This window comes from Stigmatopora nigra, chromosome 21 (assembly GCF_051989575.1).
Source record: "Stigmatopora nigra isolate UIUO_SnigA chromosome 21, RoL_Snig_1.1, whole genome shotgun sequence".
Taxonomy (NCBI): domain Eukaryota; kingdom Metazoa; phylum Chordata; class Actinopteri; order Syngnathiformes; family Syngnathidae; genus Stigmatopora; species Stigmatopora nigra.
Window position 1 is genome coordinate 7,023,362 of NC_135528.1, and position 21,534 is coordinate 7,044,895.

General features: G+C 41.7%; 4 protein-coding genes and 1 long non-coding RNA gene across 5 annotated transcripts; 1 reads left to right on the forward strand and 4 right to left on the reverse strand.

Moving 5' to 3' along the window:
- Nucleotides 1–1,147: 1,147 nt before the first annotated feature.
- On the reverse strand, nt 1,148–4,326 carry LOC144214649 (protein LYRIC-like). The gene is made up of 9 exons (XM_077743213.1): nt 3,829–4,326; nt 3,383–3,484; nt 3,196–3,313; nt 2,995–3,132; nt 2,620–2,868; nt 2,331–2,437; nt 2,123–2,227; nt 1,974–2,049; nt 1,148–1,901 (listed from the first exon to the last, which is right to left on the reverse strand). The coding sequence occupies exons 1-9, from the start codon at nt 4,225–4,227 to the stop codon at nt 1,831–1,833; spliced, it is 1,365 nt and encodes a 454-aa protein (XP_077599339.1). The 5' UTR covers nt 4,228–4,326; the 3' UTR covers nt 1,148–1,830.
- Nucleotides 3,524–9,695, forward strand: LOC144214655 (uncharacterized). The gene is made up of 5 exons (XR_013330264.1): nt 3,524–4,075; nt 5,161–5,372; nt 6,178–6,278; nt 6,543–6,719; nt 7,685–9,695. It is a non-coding gene; the product is annotated as an uncharacterized LOC144214655 (long non-coding RNA).
- On the reverse strand, nt 4,425–7,454 carry rrm2b (ribonucleotide reductase M2 b). The gene is made up of 9 exons (XM_077743214.1): nt 7,275–7,454; nt 6,725–6,874; nt 6,540–6,656; nt 6,126–6,259; nt 5,734–5,828; nt 5,383–5,516; nt 5,214–5,318; nt 5,016–5,129; nt 4,425–4,928 (listed from the first exon to the last, which is right to left on the reverse strand). The coding sequence occupies exons 1-9, from the start codon at nt 7,335–7,337 to the stop codon at nt 4,776–4,778; spliced, it is 1,065 nt and encodes a 354-aa protein (XP_077599340.1). The 5' UTR covers nt 7,338–7,454; the 3' UTR covers nt 4,425–4,775.
- Nucleotides 7,640–8,928, reverse strand: LOC144214654 (nuclear transport factor 2-like). The gene is made up of 5 exons (XM_077743218.1): nt 8,782–8,928; nt 8,246–8,360; nt 8,110–8,181; nt 7,940–8,038; nt 7,640–7,863 (listed from the first exon to the last, which is right to left on the reverse strand). Exons 2-5 carry the CDS (start codon nt 8,351–8,353, stop codon nt 7,741–7,743), a joined length of 402 nt encoding a protein of 133 aa, XP_077599344.1. The 5' UTR covers nt 8,354–8,360; nt 8,782–8,928; the 3' UTR covers nt 7,640–7,740.
- On the reverse strand, nt 9,171–11,358 carry bloc1s4 (biogenesis of lysosomal organelles complex-1, subunit 4, cappuccino). Its single transcript, XM_077743215.1, has 5 exons — nt 10,935–11,358; nt 10,318–10,389; nt 10,151–10,252; nt 9,924–10,058; nt 9,171–9,851 (listed from the first exon to the last, which is right to left on the reverse strand). Exons 1-5 carry the CDS (start codon nt 11,247–11,249, stop codon nt 9,741–9,743), a joined length of 735 nt encoding a protein of 244 aa, XP_077599341.1. The 5' UTR covers nt 11,250–11,358; the 3' UTR covers nt 9,171–9,740.
- Nucleotides 11,359–21,534: the final 10,176 nt, after the last annotated feature.

Sequence of the window (21,534 nt, forward strand, 5' to 3'; positions counted from 1 at the left end):
TTGGCTCCTTGGCGTTAGCTTGAATGCTAACGGCGTTGCTTTTTTTGCCAGTGCGACGTGGGCGAGCGCTGCGCCATGAAACACGGACCCCGTATCGGGCGATTGTGCGACTGCCTGCGAGGAACGGCCTGCAACACCTTCTTCCTGCGCTGCTACTGACAAGGTGGCGTCACCCCAATCCAGTTTGACAACAAATTCTAGAACAATGCCATAGCTGACATTATTTTGCATCACTAACTTTTAACACAAATCACAGAACCTAACATACTAACTTATATTTTTACATCTCCACATTGTCGTTGACTTAATTTGACATCACACAATGGCATTTTGCAACCAATTTGAGCACACATTTAAGATTTTACAGTTATATTATACTAAACAATGGCAAGTTCATTCAGTTTACAATACAAATAAGAATTTTACAACCATTTTACAAGCCTTCACAATACTATTTTGCAAACCTTTACAGAACATCTTACAAGAATAACTTCCTATATTTTATAACACTTTAGACAAATAGCAACCTTTGAGCTATTCTTTGTGCGTACACCCAGCAACCAATCAGGAGACGACATTGTGTTGCACTTTGCTTATCGACGGCCTGACATTTTCTGAACCGATAGGAACCCCCCCCCCCCCCCCACACACACACACACACACCTCCTTTCATCAGACGTGTAAACTATTCATCTATTAGCAATGTGTGTATCGTAAATATGAAAAATGAAAAGACGAGATGGCCTTTCAAATAAAAGCTCATTTAATTTGCTTTTAAAGAACCTAAAACATGGTTGTAGATTTGATCTCATTTGTCTGGTTGACTTTGTGATCATTGGTTATTTTCTGTTGCGGAATACACTCATAATTTATCATGAAATAAAGTAAATAATCATTGCAAACTGGGTATTTTTGGTCTAGAATCTGTTAAAAGTGCTTTCATGTTTGTCCTTGCTCCAGAAGACGTCTACCACGCCACGGGTTTCTTTCCCCTTGTGACCATCATCATCATCATCCTCCCCATCATCATCATCATCCTCATCATCATCTTCATCATCATAATCATAAAAGGTGAGGGATTCTTTTGACTAACTTTGTAGCCAGCTTGTAAGTCAAAGTTTTTACGTACATTGACGCCCCAAAAAACTTGGTCCTTAACATTTATTTTTATTCTTTTGAATTATACAAGTGACTTTGTTTTTTTAATAGAAAAAAAAACATTAACACAATAGACCAATGACATTTTACTGTTGCTATTTGTTAAAGTCATGCAAGACTTAGATGATGTTAAAACGTAGAATAAGATGGCACACGCCCAAAAAAACTGGCACTGATGCCAGTTTCTATATACAATTAAAAACAAGTTAAGGCAACGTAATACAATTCCTGCAGTTGTTTTTGTTGTTAAAAATGAAAGCTACTCATACATTCTCCACCTTAAAACTAGCTCAAATTCATCCAAAACTTTCTTACCAATCATATTTAACTTAGATTGCACTAAATTTATTTCTATTGTCCTTTCATTCCAACTCACTAAAAAGACATTACAGTATTTTTTCATTCACGCCAATTAAGTGCAAAAAAAGTCCTTTGATTAAAAAAAAAAAATTTAAAAGTCCACTGCGGCGCAAAAAAATAGTGCAAAAAAGACCAAGAGGTCCATAGGACCCCCTCCTCAACGCATTTGACATCACTGACGATGGTGGATTATCGTCTTTGTCTTTTAAAAAAGTCAAGAGTAGCTTCTTGTTATTGCTTAACGACGTATTCAATACATCAAACGTTTGGTTAAAAAAAAAATTAAAATAAACCTCCCCAAACGGCCACTTTTTAAGTTTCCTTTTTGACTTTTTTCTTCTCTTTTTTTGCCGTCCCTCCTGTCGCATTCTGCTCGGGTCGTTCTAGAAAAACACAAAATGGTTGCTTGACTTCAGCACACTTGTTTGTCAATTTGAAAAATAAAGAGCACTTACGCCGAGACGATGATGTGCTGGATTTTTGAGTGGCGACGGTGGGAACCACTTCCAATTTGGGTGCTGGGTTTACAGCCTATTAATGGATAGAAGTCCATTTAAAGCGACAGTAGCACATTTTTGATGGACATGGTGAAAATATGTCTTACCTCAGACACGGCTTCCTCTTCATTCTTCTTTTTCTTTTTCCTCTTCTTCTTGGAAATTGCAGCGCCCCCTTCTAGATTCTGGTCATCTTTCTTGACAGACACCACCTACAATGTCATTTTTAATTCAATAGCAGTCAATGTTTTCAACTTATAGTTGTAGTTATAAAGTTATGTTTATGGCCTCATTCGACTCCAATTATAGACTGACCTTAGCCACAGGGGGCTTCTCCATCAGTTGACTCGTCAATGTGGGACCCTCGTAGTTGCCCCAGTGTTCGGCGGGGGCGCTCCAATCGGAGCCCAGGTCAACGCCATCTATGGCGCAGAAGCATTCTTTCAATTAGCACCATAAGACTACATTAGCGTTGTTGTTCAGATGGCGTGAACTCACTCGAAGCGCCCCATTGGCCATCATCTTGGCCCGCCAGTTCTGAAGGAGACCAGCAGACGGGTTGGCGTTGAAATGCCACACCGTGTCAATCATCCATATGACTTACCTGCCGGGTTGGCTCGCAGCGCCGAGTATGAAACCGCATCCGGGTCGGATTTGCCGTTAGCTAGCCAGGTCTGGGAACCCCCTTGCGATTCCTGGATGCCGGGTTCTCCTCGGCCACGTTGGCGGGAACCCCACTTGACAGTCTCGGCGGAAGTCGGGGTTTTGTCAGAAAAGTCGCGCCGGCCGTCGACGCCCTCGCCAAGCCGGGCGGGGGGCGGCGCTTTGACGACTGATTTTGAGGGTTGGGACTCTAAAATGAGGAGATAGCAACTAAAGTGCATTCATAGTTGTAAATAAACCATCAGTGTTCAGCATTTGGTTTAAGGCAGTTAGACGCCATCTAGCGTTGTGCATGAGTATAATGTTGTTAAGTTACCATGAGCTTCTGTGCTTTTCTTCTTCACATGGCCCTTGGCAGCATTTGCATCTTCTGGCACAGCGAGGGTCTCGGGACCCTTGTCCTTCCGTCGCTGCTGTTTCTTCTCCCGGTTACTGACTTTAGTCTCCCACGTCCCTGAAGGCCACAAAATGCAGTTTTTGTGAAGAAATCTTCAACCAAGTTGAAGGCAATTCTTACCTTCGTCAGATTCTTTCACATCAAGCGTGATGACCGCCGCCACCGCCGCTTTGACATTCGCTTTGCTTTTCTTTTCTTTCTTTACCTGTACCGGCAACGGTTCTTTAGGTTTGGCCGCCTGTCCACAAGAAGGAAACATTCGACGTGAATCTGGTTGCCGGGACTAAAGAGAGAATGGAGAACCTACCTTCCGGGTTTTGACGGGTGGCGGCCTAGGGAGCACCTTGGGGACTTTGACTTCCTGTTGCACGACCACGGCGGAAGCAGATTCTCCGTTAGGCTGAGGTTTCTGTTCAAATATGGCAATCATTTATAAAGAATAGGGTTCCAATTTAATAATTGAGGTGATCATTGGCAAGGTTTTTTTTTAACTATTATAGTAAAACTATAATTACTCACTTCAATTGATTCAACATTCATACACATTTTGTCATCAAAATTATATTGGGGATGATGTAAAAAAAATGGGAATGAAAGAAGGATTTAAAATGAACTCGGTCACATGTCATTACTTCAACATCAATAGAATTATGACAAAATGGCGTCCTCGTTATTGTTGCAAATCAAGCAATTGAAATCAGCCGGCTATACGAACTAGCCGACGGCTAGTGGTAAACAAGGAAGACAACAAACCTTGTCTCCCACTTTCTTGACGTTTTTTCTCTTCGTTTCCTCCGGCTTTGCTCTCTTGATTAGCGGTGTTTTGACAGCCAGCTGGCCGCTACGGATGCTGCCCGGCGGTGGTGGCGTCGTCGTCTGGGGCTGCGGCTGCGGGACGCTCCGCTTCCTCCTCCGGTCATTCCCTCCGCCGCAAAAGGCGGCCCAGAAGGTGGCGAGCAGGAGCAGCGCACCCAAAGCGGCCGTCGTCAGCACAAGCCAGGTAGGGTAAAGCTCTGGTTCCAGACCGAGGTCCCAGCCCAGGCGGCTTTGGACGAACGCTTGGCCCGAGGACATTAGATGTTTAAGGCGGCCACCGAGGAGCTCGGCTTCCTCCAAGGCAAAGCCTCGCCATTGTCGCCAATCTCCGGCCATTGTGGCTTTCGAATGAAGCGGAACACCGGAGCGGCTAGGACGCTAGCCAATTAGCTGCTAGCCATTAGCACCCGCATGCTAACCCAAAGTGTTTGCTTCCTTCTTTTTCTTCTTCAGTGGTCTAAACGCCAATTTAATGACTGATTACCGCCGTCAATTGAACAGGAGTGCCTAAATTCAAAACTACACTAGATATACTGATTTTATAATGCATTTTATTTTTCATTCTTCCTTTTCTGAACCACTTAGCCTCACAAGGGTCGCAGGGGGTGCTGGATCTTTTTTATCCAGAAAAAAACCCACAAACGTCACCAAAGTTCATAAAATCAAGTCTAAAAAATAGGATAATCTTCTCATTACATGACTAGCTAACATTTGAAAATGCTTGCATATGTTCATTCATAAATTCAACTTTTTTGTTTAAACAGGTTCACCAAAATGCTGTCAATATTGTCCATACATTTGTACTGTAGACTACAAGATCCTGATGTGTGTTATCGATCAGCATTGGTGGCCAAAATAAATTACTAATAGCAATATAAAAAGTTTCAAAAGTCTGCATCCAGAGTGAACTGGCAGTCCATCATGTTGGACATGACTCCGAATCTCTGGTACTCGCCCACTCGTTTCTCAAAGAAATTGGTCTTCCCCTCCAGCGAAATAGTCTCCATGAAGTCAAACGGGTTCCCAGACGAGTAAACCTTTAGTATAACATAAGTATAACATTTAAAAAAAAAAGACAATTCAATCAGATAATAAATATCATTAATGAGTGAAGGGATTACTACCTTGGCTAGACCCAGGTCCACTAGGAGGCGGTCGGCCACAAACTGGATGTACTGCTTCATCAACGTAGAGTTGATTCCTATCAACTCCACTGGCAAGGCCTCAGACAGAAACTCCTGATTTGACAACACATTGTTTTTATTACAGATTCCTTCCTCTTGGGTGTCACAAACTGAGCCAGACGGAAAAGAATGTCCAACCTGCTCAATGGTGACGGCTTTGGTGATGATGTCCTTCACCCTGTCCTCGGATGGCTTCTTTACTAGGAAGCTGTACAGCAGACAGGCAAAGTTGCAGTGCAGTCCCTGAAGAAGAAGAAGGTGGCGTTAGCTGGCGTGCTAGCTACCGACGCTAATTTTGTGAGTATACCTCGTCGCGGCTGATGAGCTCATTAGAGTAGGTGAGGCCGGGCATTAGGCCTCGTTTCTTCAACCAGTAGATTGCGGCGAATGAGCCGGAGAAGAAAATGCCCTCCACGGCGGCAAAGGCCACCATTCGCTCGGCTAAAAAAAAATTGGTTTTTAGTGTGCTTTATAGTTTTTTTCCTGTATTTTTTTCCCGTTAAAACTAAATACTTAACTGAAGGAAAATAAATGACCATAATTCATTATTATTATATCATATTATTATTTATGTGTAAATTTGTGAGAGCTGTGGGGTGCTGGAGCCAATCAGACTTTGCAATCCGACTTAACTGTCAATTACAGAGTTGATTCTCACCAAACGAAGCTTGTGCGTCATTTATCCACTGGCGCGCCCAGTCGGCCTTGCGTCTCACGCACGGCAGCGTTTGAATGGCGTTGAAGAGAAAGTCCCTAAAACCACAGGAAGGAAACAATATAAATAAACATAAAAATACACTCGACTTATACTTAGCATCAATTAGTAGGAAGCATAAAAGAAAACACAGAACACATCGTTTGACAGTTAAGATAGTTACCCCAGCTGCAGCCCCTCCCCCCCAAAACAAGTGTTTTGAACAGGTGCCCTCGTCAAAAACAACAAAAAAATCAGTTGAGCTACCATTGCTAGCCGTTGCTAGTGTCAAATTAGATAAATATGTAATGCAACTTGTAACAAGATAGCATATGAAGGTTAGGGGGGTAACGGACCTTTCCTTGAGGTCCCGTATGTAAGTATTGATGAGCATGCTGTACATCTCAGAGTGAACCGTCTCGATCAGGATCTGGAAGCTGTAGAAGGCGCGCACCTCGGGGACTTGAACTTCCTGGCAGAACCTCTGCACCTGCACAACAAACACAAATGTAGGTATATTCTTCACTTTTCAGGGACTGTACTTTATATTTCCTCACTTCTCTATATATTTTGAGACTTTAACTCCTCTATATTTGCTAAAACAGCACATTACAACATCTTTTTTTTTCATTTTGAGCAAAGCTATCCTATTATAGGCTGTAAACAGGATCTTAGTACCACAGTGTTTACAACAAAATGGTTGAATGTCAGTTGTGTGAGAGCACAATAACATTGCAAATAAATTACGTTCTAATATGTATTTTTTTTACCAGGTTCTCGTTGACAATACCATCGCTGGCCGCAAAGAAGGCCAAAACGTGCGAGATAAAGTGCCTCTCCTCCGGTTTGAGGTGGTCCCAGTGGGGCAGGTCTTTGGACAGATCCACCTGAAAGAGCCACAGTGGTTTAGTTGAGGAGATCTGGGATGAAAATGAAGAAAAAAAAGCAAGGTAACCTCTTCCACCGTCCAGAAGGATGCCTGAGCTTGCTTGTACATCTTCCAAACTTCGGGGTACTGGATGGGGAAGATGACAAAGCGTCGGGGGTTCTCCTTTAGTAGAGGTTCTTCCTCCTGGAGGTCCGGGGATTTGTCTTTTAAGTCATTCTATGGATAAAAGAAGTAAATTACAAAAGGTATTTAACTATTACAGGTTTTAAATATTTCTATCTAAAAAAATAAAACAAAACAAAAATCAGTCATTTTGCTGTAACGTTATTTTGTTCCCTAATAGAATAATAATAATAAAGTATTTTCATCTTTCTTGTTACGAAAGGATCGTCACTGCGCGTGCGCAGTAGACCCACGTTCAAAAATAAAAATAAAAGAATAAATAGATCAAATTCGGCTAGCTTGAAGCGCAAATGCAGACATTTGTGTTTATGTTTAATTAAATTGTATTAATATTAAACGTAATTCGCATGCATTTGCCTTTCAGTAATCAGGTTGCAGCTAACGTTAGCATCCATGGCTGAGAATGACTTGGGAATGGCATTGGTCTTCTTACCGTTTCACCACGAAGGTCGTCACTAACTCGGTCCATGTCTTCACACCTTCTCGTCGGTGTCATTGTGACCGTCTGAGTCGCTGACGGACTTTATTCAAGTTTTGTGTTGTTGTCAAGCCATTTAAAGGGACGAATTTAGAGACGAGTCATTCGTGAAAATCGCCATCTAGTGGCAAGTCTGTCAAATGACAAGGACGTCCCTCATTGTTTAAAGACCGACACAAAACAAGGATCTTACACACTTAACGCTAAAATGTGGTTGTAATATCATTTCACGTAAAAAATAATTAGAAAGTATCTTAAAATTTTCATTGGGTTATTCACCATGCTTTGCTTCAAACACCAACAAATGAAAAAGAAAGAACTTGAAGTCTGAAAAAAGGTTTTATTTTTTTGTTATAACTCTTCAGGGAAACTACGACATGACAAACAAGGAGGACAACGCGAAGGAAGACTTCCAAGTCCACTAGGATTCCACGGGTATGTTGTGTATACCCAGACGGAAGACATCATTGGTGCACACCCAGTTGCAGTTCTGTGCTTTCAACATGAACACTTGGTGAAAGGCCATCGGTGGATCATTGTCAGTCTGTCGGGGAAAAACAAGCCAATGCATGAGGTAAACTAAACTTCATTCAATTTGAATGCATTTTTCTATACTTTACCTTTAACTGTCCAAACACCATGATAAGGATGCTGTTGTCTACAGTGGGCTGAACATCTTGGTCTGTAATTATATGCTTAATTTGCTGGAACGGCATGCCCTGAAAGTGTCAAAACAACAGTGAGAAAAAATAGTAGTAGTTTTACATTAATTATATTGAACAATACTTACAGTCAGTTTGCCAGCAATGGCTTGTCTCCCATGAAAAACCATTCCTTCCCATGTCAGAGTAGCACCTTCTGCCTAGGAAATGGAAAGGGATGATATTGCTAGCATATAACAAGCAATATTAATGAGGCAAACTCACATAAAGATTAACCAGTTCCATCCTGTTGGTGTTGTCAAACTGGTTGTAGTACACTTGCACAAAACCTTCACCAATTTTTTGACACAAGTCATTGTCGCAGCCCTGCATGACTGACCTAAAAAATTGAAAATAGGACAATATTACAATGTTAGGGATTATCGAGGTGGTGGTTGCATATGGCTGTTTTATCACAGAATATAAGTCTACGAAAACCTCTGCTGGAATTGCCCATTTACTAGTATAGTTTTCCAGTCGTGAGGATAAGCGTTACTAAGGTTTGCTAGGTAGTTGAAGTTATCGTTGTGGCTAATCTAGTCCCCTCAAATCCATTTTATAAATCCAAGCTATCAATGGCATTAGGCGGTGCTAAAACAAGCCCCAAACTCTTAGCTGCAGATGCTAACACATGCCTGCAGTTAGCTTACATGGGACGTTTCCCCATTACGTCCCAAGCTATCGCAAGCAATAAACACCTGTAATAAATCGAACGAAGGCCGATAAAACGGTTACTTTTAAGGAGATAATGTCTTACTCACAAGTTTTGAGTCAGTTAAGTTTATAACCGAATCTGCATTGAAATGACGCGAGTACGACCAATGCAATGGAGGACTCCCGTTGACCTCTCAACTCATGATGTCACATACTCACGGACCAATGGGAATGCGAAATGAGCTTACGTGTATGTTGTTCGCTTCCGAATGCATTCTGATTGGCCTAAACGTAGTTCATTGATGCTTCAAACGTTGCTATTGGCCTCCGTGTTTTTGTTTTAAACAGCAGAGTGCAAATGTTTTTATTTTTAACATTAAGAACCACCACATTTTCAATAAAGCCCAATATTAAAATACTACTTCAACATAAACATATTTTACCCGTACACTACATATCCCAAGATGCATTCCAGAGAGACAAACAAAACACCACATTATGTATATATAAAAAAACTTTAATATTTAGTACTCTCAAAGTGTGCTCAAAATAAAGTGGCAACATCTTACTCTAGCAATCATCCTTATAAACAACGGTGCTGACATCACATCACCAGGTCCACTTGCTCAGGCACAGTTTCACTATTCAGCCAAACTTAAAATAAAGTCAATGTGCTTTTTCAAAAGGACAAACACGCAGCCAGTAAGAAACAAGAAGCTAGAAATACAATTGGCATTTTTTAAAATGGAAGACATGTAACACTTGAGGTCCATATTGCTTGTGGTGATTGAATTACACTGATTAGAAATAAATTTAGGACATCATGCAGACATTATGACAAACTTTATAATAAAAAAAAAAAAAAAAACATTGTCTTGGAAGATGCATTTGACTTGTACAACGCTAACAACCAGCAGAAAAGAATACTCTTGAGGCACTTTTTAAAACAATAAACTCACTTTTTGCTACAGTTCAGTGTCACTTCACGTGCCTCCATTGAGTTGTTGCTAAGAGAGAGAGAGAAAGAGACTCAGCTATTGATTGGCTGAGGATATTAGCGTCATCTTTATGAATTTTCCGCCGGTTGCGTCGTAACGATGTAATCGTCTGTGCAGAACACTCGGGGGATTTCTTGATGGTGCGGATGTTGTGCTGTTTTTCGTGGACTGTTGGGTTTCTATATGAGGAAAAAGGAAAGTTTAACGTTTTTTTATCTTTACAAATTTCCTTTAAAATAAACAAGGCTCACATTTAAGAAGCCCGGAACACTCATTGTGCGGAAAATCTTCTTGAAAGCACCCGGTAGCGTGGACACTTCTCCCTCAGCATGGACCAACTGCTCCTCCATGGCGCTAACGTTAGCTCCCACCATTTTGACAAAGCCCTTTAAATATGAATCAACGCTAGAACATTCAACTTGGAATAGATTTATCGTAACAAACCAAGCAATAACTAACTTGCATTATGTGGAATTACCTCTAATTTGTCGATGCGTCTGTACAGTTGTCTCATTTCTGCAGACTTTTGTTGAATTTGAGGCAGGTTTTCGCTGACGATCTGCGACGTTTCGCTACGAATCTGCAGTCGGAAACAAAACAGGCAAACAATGCACGTCTGTAACATCAGATCGCCCTCTTCCTTACCATATCCAGCATGCCGACAAACTCGTCAACTCTGGTCAACATTTCCTCCAGGCTTTTCTCCAGGCAGGTAATCTGGAAGAAGAATAGTAAACACATGAGCTCAAATTCACATAGAATGAATTAGGCTTGAATTTCTGATGAAAAAAAAACACACACACAAAGCACACATTTGTATTCAATCTTTACACGCGCTATCACACGCATTCAATTAACATTGGAGTTTGACAAAGTGGTTCATTTATGTTTTGGAATGTGTAGAGTGACAAAACTAACACGTGTGTGAATAAATCCAGCTAAAAAGTAACTCCAAATTCCAGAATTGAAGTTATTTTGTAGTAGTTGTCTCCAAATCTGACTGTAAAACCTCTTGTAACTATGCGGAAGTGGTCGTATTCTGCCTAGCAACAAGTGGACGCCAAATGTGCTAATTAAATTGAAACAGATTCAGGTGGTGAACGACGTCATCGTTATTCCAGTGGTGTCGTCTTCGAAAGTCTTGCGAACCGAGTAAGTTAAAAACTAAAAAAACACGTGTTTAAACAAAGGTAAGGAGAATAACTACGATTTATAGTCACTTTTAAAACGAACCAGGTGCGCTTTTTTGATCAAATGTTTACCTCTTCTCCTGCTGTGGCTCTCACGTAGGAAGAGTACGCAATGGAGGTTTGGACGAGGTCGTCGTCGTGTCTTTCGGGGCCGTGTTGGGACGCCGATGCGGCCGCCTCGTGAAGGCTTGGACTGGGCGACGCGACGACGTTAGGCGCCGCGCCGAAGCTGGGGCTCTGCGACACGGTGCCACTGCTGAGGATGTCGCTAACCATCGACAGGCTGCTAGCGCTTTGCGACACGATGCCGCTGTCCCGGCTAATCTCGGCACTCGACTCCTCCAGGGGGGACAAGAGGCCCACCCGCTCTACGCGACGGTGGTCCATGTCGCCTGACTCACTGGATATAAGGTGAGTGTTAAAAGTAAGCAGGATGCAACACTACGACCCTGTTTGCATAGTCAGCTGACGGGGTCACGTGACTCGTGTAAGAAAAAAAAAAGATGGCAAACGCGAGAGTCAAAACAACAGATAACCTATTTTAAGGGTAGATTTCCAAAAGTGAAAGCGGCGGTGAAAGTTAATGACGGCCATCTTGAAGCTAAAATAGATGCGTTTGTCATAATTACCAGAAGAGAGCAGTACAGTGTCAGGCGAAGAAAATACAATTTGGCGATTTACTCGTATGTTTATTTCAAAATTATAAAAAGTGCTGAAAGAAGAACTGACTGTCTTTGTGGGAGACTGTCTTTGTGGGAGACTTTGCTTAGGTGATGGAAGTTAATGTGTAAAATGGAACCCTTTTTATTGTCTGGTCTTATACCAGACCTGTTAATGTTTAATGCTCAGGAAGTAGACAGACCCTGCCACCTTTGACCTCACACACTTTCTCCCCTGGCAACTCCATCCTCATTACCAGTCTAAGAGCTGACCTCTGACCCCTACAAGACCAGATGGCTGGTGTTTTCCTTGAGAAGGACAAGTAGTACATGGACGGGTGCAAATGAAGTACTTGTATTTTTATTTTTTTGGTGTGCAACAAAAACAGTGAGTGAGCTGTATTGGTTTCATCCAGAAACAAGGCCTACACATCCTATTGTGGCTGTGTGGTTGCCACGGCGACGACAGAAACAAGGGATCGGCATATCCTGAGTTACTACGAACAAAAAAAATATGGACTCAATATAGACTTCTAAGTATTAGCTACAAATCCATGCTGGTGACATCATACTGTAGCGCTGAAACAAAAGAATTTTCTGTACATTGTGGAGATGTGTTTGCTAACTCACTATTATTTTCTTTTCTATTCTAGCAACTAAGTAAAATACTGATTGATTGCCACCAATGCGTCTCCCAGTAAAGATGGACATCTATTGCTGTCAATGGCAGTCAATGAGTGAAGTACAGTTACCCAGTAAATTACAGTAAGTACTTTTCACTACTTACACACAAACACTTTGTTCTTTAATGAGGTGACACAATAGACCCCCTTAGCCCCTTAGCTGTGACGTTTCCACGGCGACAAGGGCTCGCCCTTTGCACTTTAAAGCTTGACCTTTGCCCTTTTCCAGGATGAGGGGAATTTACCATTAGCTCTAAACTCTCAAAAAGGAAAATAAATAATAACGTATGCATGTATTCACAACTGTCCTTAAATTGTGTTAAAGTTTGGAGTTCACTGCCCCAATAAGAACGGACTATTTTTTTTTACGTGTCCTAAATTCTAAACCTAACAAGCCTAGATTTATGAATATTTAGCCATTTTGGAGACATATTTCTAATCAGTAACATCCCACTTGAGCCTTTTATAAATCTATGTAAATCTGAGCACTGCACATAAAAAACAATTCAGCAAATCTTTTTAAGTTAAGTGCCCCCTACGGGACCGGAGTAAAATAACGTCCCAAGTTTTTAATCTAACAAGGTAAGGTATACGACTGTTCAGCTATTTTGTAACACACATCACATCAGGCACTTGTAAATTTATGTAAATCTGCAGATATTAAAGAAAACTCCGGGATACAAATCTTTACAGTTTAGTGCCCCCTACATGACTGGAGTAGAAAAACGTACGTGCCTTGAATTCTTAACCTAATGAACGCAGGTTTCAGATTAAACAGCCTTGTTGGGGATATATTTTTTCATGCAGACATGGCACCAGTCACTTGTAAATTTATGCAAATCTAAGATCCGCGCATAAAAAAAATCTGTAAAAGGGGGGGGGGGTGTCATTTGCACGTGCATTTCCGACACACAAACGCGGTCTGTGTCCGCTAAAGTCCCCGCCAGTAGTCAAACTCTCCTTTTTTTTATGACATACCGCAGGTCGGAGGGGGGGGGGGTATTTTCCGAAGCGTGGCGCGAAACCGCAGGAATGCCGGAGGTGTGGAAACGGGCCTCGGAATCGTCGACGCGCGCGGCAGGTGTGAAAGGAGCCACTTGATTTCCTCGGGCGAGAAATCAAGCAAAGGGGCCATTTTGAAGCTTGATTAGAGACACTTAAGGCTCGCCGCCGCCGCCGACGAACGCCTCGGTCTGATTAGACAGCTCGCCGTCAAAGGGGCTAATGTGTTTGGCGCCAGATATTTGCGCATTCCGCCAACACCGACAACAATACGCTGCATTTAAGAGGGTCAAAGGTCAAGTCACTAAGAATGAAATATGAAAACATTGACACAAATGAAACTAAATGAGGAAAACGTCATTTTTTTTGCTAACTGCTAAGCGTTAATCGGCTGCCATGGCATCCATGCGTTAATGAAAAAGGCAAATATTTTTGACAAAAAAACAAACTTAGTACATAGATGGAATGGTAGTACTCTAATTTTCCTGAGACTAGCTCATCCCTTTCCCTCCTGTTGAGAAAGCTGGTCTCCACATTGCCCCTGCAAACCCAGACTATAATTTGCTAGTTCCAGTCCAGTCATGGCTGCCCTTCAATGTAAATCAACTCTTGATTCAGTGTCTTTCCACTAAGGTTCTAGCTTAAAAGAACCGTCTTTTTGCATCTGGTTAGCTTCTCAGCAAGAGAAGAGCTTGTCCTCAACGGTTGTTGACACGGGGTCATCCCCTCTGGTGCTTTTCCGCCTCTGTGGAACCACCGTGATTAACTCCATATTCCTCGTCTCGCGAGTCCAACTGCGAAGCTGCACATTTCACAGGATTCCCTTCGGATTTCCTGTCAGGCGCGGCCTCCTTCTAGCGCCCCGCATACCCCGACGCCAAGCTACGCGGTGGCAGTTGTTGATGTAGGGTCAACCCCTCCGGGCGGGTCGCCGCTCCCGGCCTCCCAGGTGATCCATTCGCCGGCTGAGAGCATTAACGGCGGATTCTGAAGCCAACTTGTCAAGGAAAAGCCTGTCTTTTTCCATTTTTTTGTCAGGTCCCATGTACTACAGTTGATTTATATCCGTTTATTTGGAGTTCCTCAGCCAGACACAACATTGTGACATTTTAATTGTCCGGAGACGCTTTTATACGAAGCCAAAGTGCGTCTGAGCGCCGACGTGGACCGTCCGTGTGAGTTATTGAGGCACAACAAGCTTTATTGCTTGTTAGGAAGGGGAAGTGGGAAAGGGGGAGTGCATGTGTGTGTGTGTCTGTGTGTGTGTGTGTGTGTGTGTGTATCGCTCCTTGAAGGGTTCTAACTCGTGTAATGGTGGTGTTTGGGAGTTGGTTAGTATGTGGCAACTTCTACTTGTCAGGCGGTGGGGCGGGGGGTGCAGCCGAGGTCAGGGGTGCTCATCTGGATAGTTTTAGCTATTTGAGAAACCCCCTTCCTTCTCATTTTTCTGCTGATTTAAGGTCATGCTGTCCAAAAGATGTGAACACTCTCTTCTGCTCTCAGAGTTCACTTTGGAGGTGGAGTCTTGGTATCCAATAGGGCACTAGTTATGGTCTGTTTTGGTAAAATTCAGGTGGTGGAATTCCTCAACTTTTGGAGGGTATGAAGTCTTTGGACTGCCGCCCCTCCCTTAGATGCTCACCAGGACTTGATGGGATGTGGCATTTCAAAAAGATCTCTCAGGAGGCGGGGTCAGAGAGCCTTTAAACCTTCACCTTTGGCCTCTTGCTTGCCACAAAGAAAAGGGGGCTGGGTCGTGTTTTTTTGGGGGGGTGGCATCGAAAATCTTCTTGAGCTGAAAGTGAAAATATTAAAAATATTTGAGCACTTGAAGGTATCACAGCAAGAAATTGATGGAGTGCAGGAAGCCAAGTAAAAAAAATGAGATTCAATCTGGGAGGGGTGGGTGGTGTTTTTGTGGGGGGCTTTGGCAGCCTTCTTGTTTGATTAGCCATTAGCCCGTGGAGTTGATGGTGGTGGGAGCGTCCCTCCTTTTGATTGGAGGACAAAAGGCACTGGAAGAAAAGAAAACACGTCACCTCTCCACTTTTGGCAAATACGCAACAACACTTCAGGGTGCTGATTTGCCTTGTTGCTTTTTATGCTCATCAAATGAAAGCACGCCAGGTCGCTAGGGGGCAACAGTTAGCATCAGACATTGTCACTTTTAAAAAGTGAAATTTTTAAAAGCGACTCTATTTTGTCTATCACTGTCATATTACGAGTCGAACTGTTGTAGTATCCATGCTCACGTAATATTACCAGAAAATGTCATCATAATTACACAGGAAAAGACATTTTAGACATAAATAGATAGATCATTTATAAGTTAATAGATAAATAAATACCCAAAAAATATATAAATAAATACATGAATACATATATTAAAATAAATACATAAATAATAAAAATAAATAAATTAATTAATAAATACATAAATAATAAAAATAATAATAAATACATAATTAATAAAAAATAAATACATTATTTAATAAATACATAATTAATTAATACATAAATACATAGATTAATTAATTAATTAATACATAAATTAATTAATTAATTAATACCCAAATTAAAATATATAAATACAAATATAAATAAATAAATAAGCGTGTTGCTGAAATACATACATTTAGCGGAACAACTACCAATTTATTAATCACTATTGACGAGGTCCAATTGACTTGAAGCGGGAAGGTCGTCAGGGAACGAACCTGACGACCTGTCTGAATATTCCAAAGCAAATTATACCCCGGTTGAGAATCAGTGCAACCCCCCACAAAACAACAAAACACCACGGAGGCCTTCTCGGTAATGGCCGGACAAAAGCCGGCGCAAGTCAAGCAGAAAAGCACGCGCTCGCCAAAAAAAGGAACCAGGGGCGTGTTGGGGAAAAAAAAATTGCGGGAGGAGGGCGGGCCAGGGGGTCGGCGTCAACTGCCAGCTGTTGTGTTGAAACGTGGCCAACTGCACCGCTTCATCTTTCAAATCCATTGACCACAATAGACGTCCAATTATCTGGCCCTTAAACTCCTCCCATGAGTTTATCAAGAGTTATTGGACGTCTCCCAACAAGTCTCTTAGACTCTTAAACGGTTAGTTTAATATAAACACATCACTTTTCAGATTTTAAGGGCAAAAACGGTATGATAGTTAGTTTTCTGTACAAAAAAAATGACACGAGGAAGAAATACTCCATGAAATGCTTATTTTGATTTGTTTTCACCATTGTCAGTCAAGTGTAAAAATGTATTGTGTAAGAGGGCAAAGGTCAAGTCATCTATTGGGGGTGTGAGTGTTTCAAATGCAAATGTAACCCCCCCGCCATCCCACTCCCTTAAAACCACTTTGCTTAGCCCCCCCCTCAAGAAAAACAAAACTTTCCTCAGTCAAACTCCCAAAATCCTCGGCACAGTCTGACTCGGTCAAAACGGGATTTTCAATTTACGAGCGCCCTAAAAAATGCGGCTTCCCTTTTTTTTTTTTTACGAGCGTCTCGAGACACCAGCCTCAGACTCGCTCCATTTTCTCATCCGGTGTTTAAAAATAAAACAAAACACCGACAAATGGACTGACCTCTGCTTACTCCAAATGGGACAGCCAATCAGGTAGCAAATGAACAAATGCTCCCTCCCCATTGGACATCTACAAAAGTCTTAACACAGGTGCTAAGGATAGACCATATGCGCATAAAGAGGGTCTCATAACAAACCATTCTCTTTTTAGACCGCATCGCTAGTTTGTCCCAGTCCCAAGTCGCCGTCACGCCCGACTACACCGAGCGTGACGCCTGTAGTTTGGAACATGGTCACATTCGTGACAAATCTACAGCTGTTCATTGAAAAACGTGTCTGGGAACTTCCGGGCGTTAAAATTTTATTACCGTCGGCGCTCTAATCTACGAAATGCGATAGCTGTCAACTGATGTTAAGCTTAGCCAACGCGGCTACGGTTTCGTAACTTTGGTTACTCTTTACGATGGGGATTGAGAAAAAGGATCATTGGTTTAAAAAGTATAGCAAATGATATATTTTATGCTCCGCCTACTTTGTCAGGATATGAACGGGCCTTGTGGGGGGATGATTTCGCTGTTTTAAACAAGTTAAGGGGGTATGTCGACTTTGTCTAGATGTGTAAATCGTTCAGAGAATTTATTTAGGAGGACGCCGATACATTAACTGTGGCGGATTTTCAACATGGGGACAATTAGCCTGGAAAAGGCCCCCGATTAAATGGCTTCCTTTTTGATCAACCCAGGAGGACTGCGTATATATATATGTGTGTGTGTGTGTGTGTGTGTGGGTGGGTGAGTGGGGGGTGTAGGCGCCCCTGCAATGCACCCGGATCAATCCCAAATGAAATAATTAGGCGGGTATTCAGAAGGGTAAAAGTCAGCTAATGATATGCCAGGCCGACGATGCTAATTGGAAGAAATGCTAGTTTTATTGGGGGCATAATCTGGGTAGATTTTTTTGTTTTTGGAATCATTTTAATAGGATTCATTTTGTTTTTGATCGTATTTTATTAGTTTAGATGTTCATTTTTAAAAAAATAAAACCAATAAAAATGCTTTCTGAGCTAAAAACAACACAAAAAGAAAAAAAAACAAAGATGGATTTGAAAAAAAATGCAATGATGTATTTAAAAACAGGAAATATTGCCTATATACATCATTAATTTACATTTACATTTAATCATAAAACAGAAAGTTGACACCTGTACTTAAGAATATAATATAAATACATAGCATATAACAGATTGCCTCTATTTATATGACAATAACCCAAAGTGGCAAGTAGACAAAAAAAAGGTATTGTACAAAAAATACGACAGAAGTTTGCATTCTATTCCCTGTACACTCTGTTAATTCCGTTTTTAACATTGAAGCGGCTAAAGAAAGAAAACAGTCAGTTAACACTGACATGTTGTCTCATGGGTTTGCTGATTGTGTGTGTGTGTGTGTGTGTGTGTAAGTGTGTGTGTGTGTGTGTGTGTGTGTGTGTGTGTGTGTGTGTGTGTGTGTGTGTGTGTGTGTGTGTGCGTTACCTGCACTGTGACAGTGGCAGCGTGGCATCAACCCTCAGACAGAAAGACAATCATGAATATTTCATGTGCCTGACAACACCTTGACAAAAACTACAATCAGCAACACAAATAAATAGAATATATTGCTGAGCTTCTCCCCCCCCTTTTGATTTAACATCAAATAAGCTCCGCCTTCCTCCTAGCCCAAAAAGGAGGAATTTGTGTGCCCCTTGTCTTCAAATAGTATTCCTATATGTATACAGTGGTACCTTGAGATAGGAGCTTAATCCATTCAGGTACTGAGCTCGTATGTTGATTTTTCTCGTAACTCAAATGAATATTTGTTCCAAACCTCTTAAAAAAACACCAAAAAACAGGATATTGGATTGGAAAAACATTTTTATTTGTTCTAATTTGCCATGTATTAACAAAGTAACAAATAATTAGTGGTTTAATAGTACCAAGAATATGTTTAGTTGTAATAAAATTAGATGGTAAGACTTTTTTCGCATGGCAACGCGCTCGTAACATAACATTGCTCTTATGTTGGATTTTTTTTAATGAAAGTCCTTCCTCAGCCCGTTAGCTCGATGACTATTGACAATCTCATTTGAATTCAAAGCAGCAAGGTGATTGGACTTCACACCATTGACTATCGATTAGCGTCAATGGGACGGACGGAGTTAAAAAGTATGGCCGCCGTTGTCACCTTGAACAAATTAAGGAGGCAAAACGTAGCTAAATGTCGAGGGACGGAATGCGGCGTCCGCGTGTAGGCGCCGCTAATTGCGTTTGATAATTAGTCGGCGTCGCCGTTTCCCTCGCGTGGATTGTCGCAAAAGTGGGACGACTCCGAGAGGTCAAAAGTGGTTTTGGGAAATCTCAACAGTTTTTGGCATCACTGTCATAAGTAATCCTGTTTGTAATCCTAATCTCAACCACACTATGTATTTCTAGCTCTGTTTTTAGCTAGCATAGGCTAACGAAAACTAGGAGAAGCTAGCAATTTTAGCTAGATATTTTTAAAGACATGGACTTGAAGGACATATGAAATTTAAAATTTAGGGATGTCAAAGTGGAAGAATGTACAATGTACTCAAGTGGGAAGAAGTCAAATATATACTTTTATTTGAGTTCTATTCTTTCCTGAAGCGTTTGTAGTTTTTTTTTGCTTATCTGTTAGCTACAATGTCTATTGACTTGTAGGGCTTGTCTCAAGTCTCGTTCTTTTTGTCTTTTTGATGGCGTCGTCCAAGGCAAGACTTCCTTTTCTTTTCTTCTCTTTTATTGGAGAGGCGACGACGACAGGAAACGTCTTGGCGTAAAACACGAGACCGTAAAGAAGTCAAGTGTGCTCGTAAATATTCAACTCGTTTGGGCTGCCATTAACGCTGTGAGACGTCCAAATCATTTCCACTGAGAATGGGATGCCTTCATTTTCTCTCTCAATGACATTAAGAGCCAATTCATGTGTGAAAATGACTTTTCATGCTCTTCAAATCAGTCTTTTAAACCCAATGAATCCTGCCATTGTCATCTTGCAGTAGGAAAAAAAATGCAATGTTCATTGAGTATATTTACATGGTCAGCTGACCTCATTTTTTGACAAAACACTCAACAAAATAGTCTACGTTTTTCATGTTTTCATGACCTGTCTTTGGGCCAAAATATGTACTTTTTTTTAGCATAGTTAAAGTGAGAAGTGAAAAATATTTTTTATTTTTTTTCTTCCAATCCCCACTTTTAATTTCCTGGTGTCATAAATGAACGCACCAACGGCGGCGGCCGCCAGCACGCATTTATTTACCGCCAACGTGCTGCCCATGTAAATGTGAGTGTTATTCACTAAATGGCGGTTCGACATGCTGACTGATCTTCTTTTTTTCTTCTTTTTTTTTGGATGGTGTGTGATGGAATGTGGGGGTTGTCCTCATCTCCCGAACCCCTGGGGTTGCGTATTCCCTTTCTCATGCTACTTAAATGAAGAAGATGGACGCACAGATGTTCCTCTAGTCTATTTTTAACGGGCATCAGACATTAGTCTTAAAGGGGGGGTCTAAAATTCATCAATTCTGGACAATTCAAACAGTTAGCCTACATTTCCATATTTTGGATGCTGGAAATTGAACATAAACGTCATTTTAGGCCTAAATAATGAAGTCTATGCACATGATTTAATTTTGACAGCCACACAAAATGATCCAGCACCCTCCGCGCGCTATCCCCTCGTCGATATCGCCATCGATAAACAAAGGACGTGTCCATTGGAGGAAAATAGAAGAAGGAAAAGCGACCAAGTACGCTCTTTGTCAGCCCAGAAACCCCCAAAGTTGGCCCCGTGACAAGTGCCCCCCCGCCCCCAGCCCCCTATCCAGCGCCCTCCCCTTACTAAAAGGGGAGAAAACGCGACCCGGGTAAAGAAAGGGAAGAATGGAGGAGCATTCGGGGAAGGAGGGAGCCAGAGTCCAGCTGTAGGAAGCACAATGCCAGTGGGAGCTCAAAGGCGCCCCCGGCCAGGGCCTCCCACCCAAAGCCCCCCACCCAATCCGCCCTCCGTCGTCCCCGCCTGACAAATAAAAAGCGTTTGGTGGTGAGGAAGGAAAGGGGAGGGGGGGGGGGGGGGAGTTAGGTTATCGGTAGCTAAAGCCTGATGATTACACCCAAAATAAATACAAGGACGATAGAGGCCAGATTTTTTGGACTACCAAAAATGCTTAACATAAAGACCTTAGATGTGGACATCCCCCCCATTTTGGCCCAAGTAGGCCAAAAAGTTAACATTGACCCAAAATGGCACATCAAATTCAAAGTATTGTCATATTTCAATGAAATGTTATTGCAAAATTCCTTTTTTGACCTCTGTGACCTTTGCACTTTGACTTCAAATTTAATCTGCGTAGCACATATATATGTATGTATATATAAATGCATTTTGACGTAATATAGACATTGTTTTGACAGAGTGAATACTGTGAGAGCTAACGTGTCAACAATCTGTATCAAATGTGCTAATATTTATAGTAAATGTATTCTTTGACAGAGAAAAACATGGGATCTAATCGAAAGCTTGTCACGACAACAAGCCGCGCTATTTATAGTCCCCGCCACAATTAGAGCGTTGTGTAGCGCGCCACGTGTAATTAGCGCCGCGCTAACGGGCGTCCACAAGCCTCTCACTGGCTTTTGTCTGCCAATTCGCTTGCATTTTACCTTTTTTGATTTTATTCACCTTATTTAAACTAAAAAAAAGTTACTAATGAACTGAAGTCAAATATAAAAGTGTAAATGTAATTTTTCCTA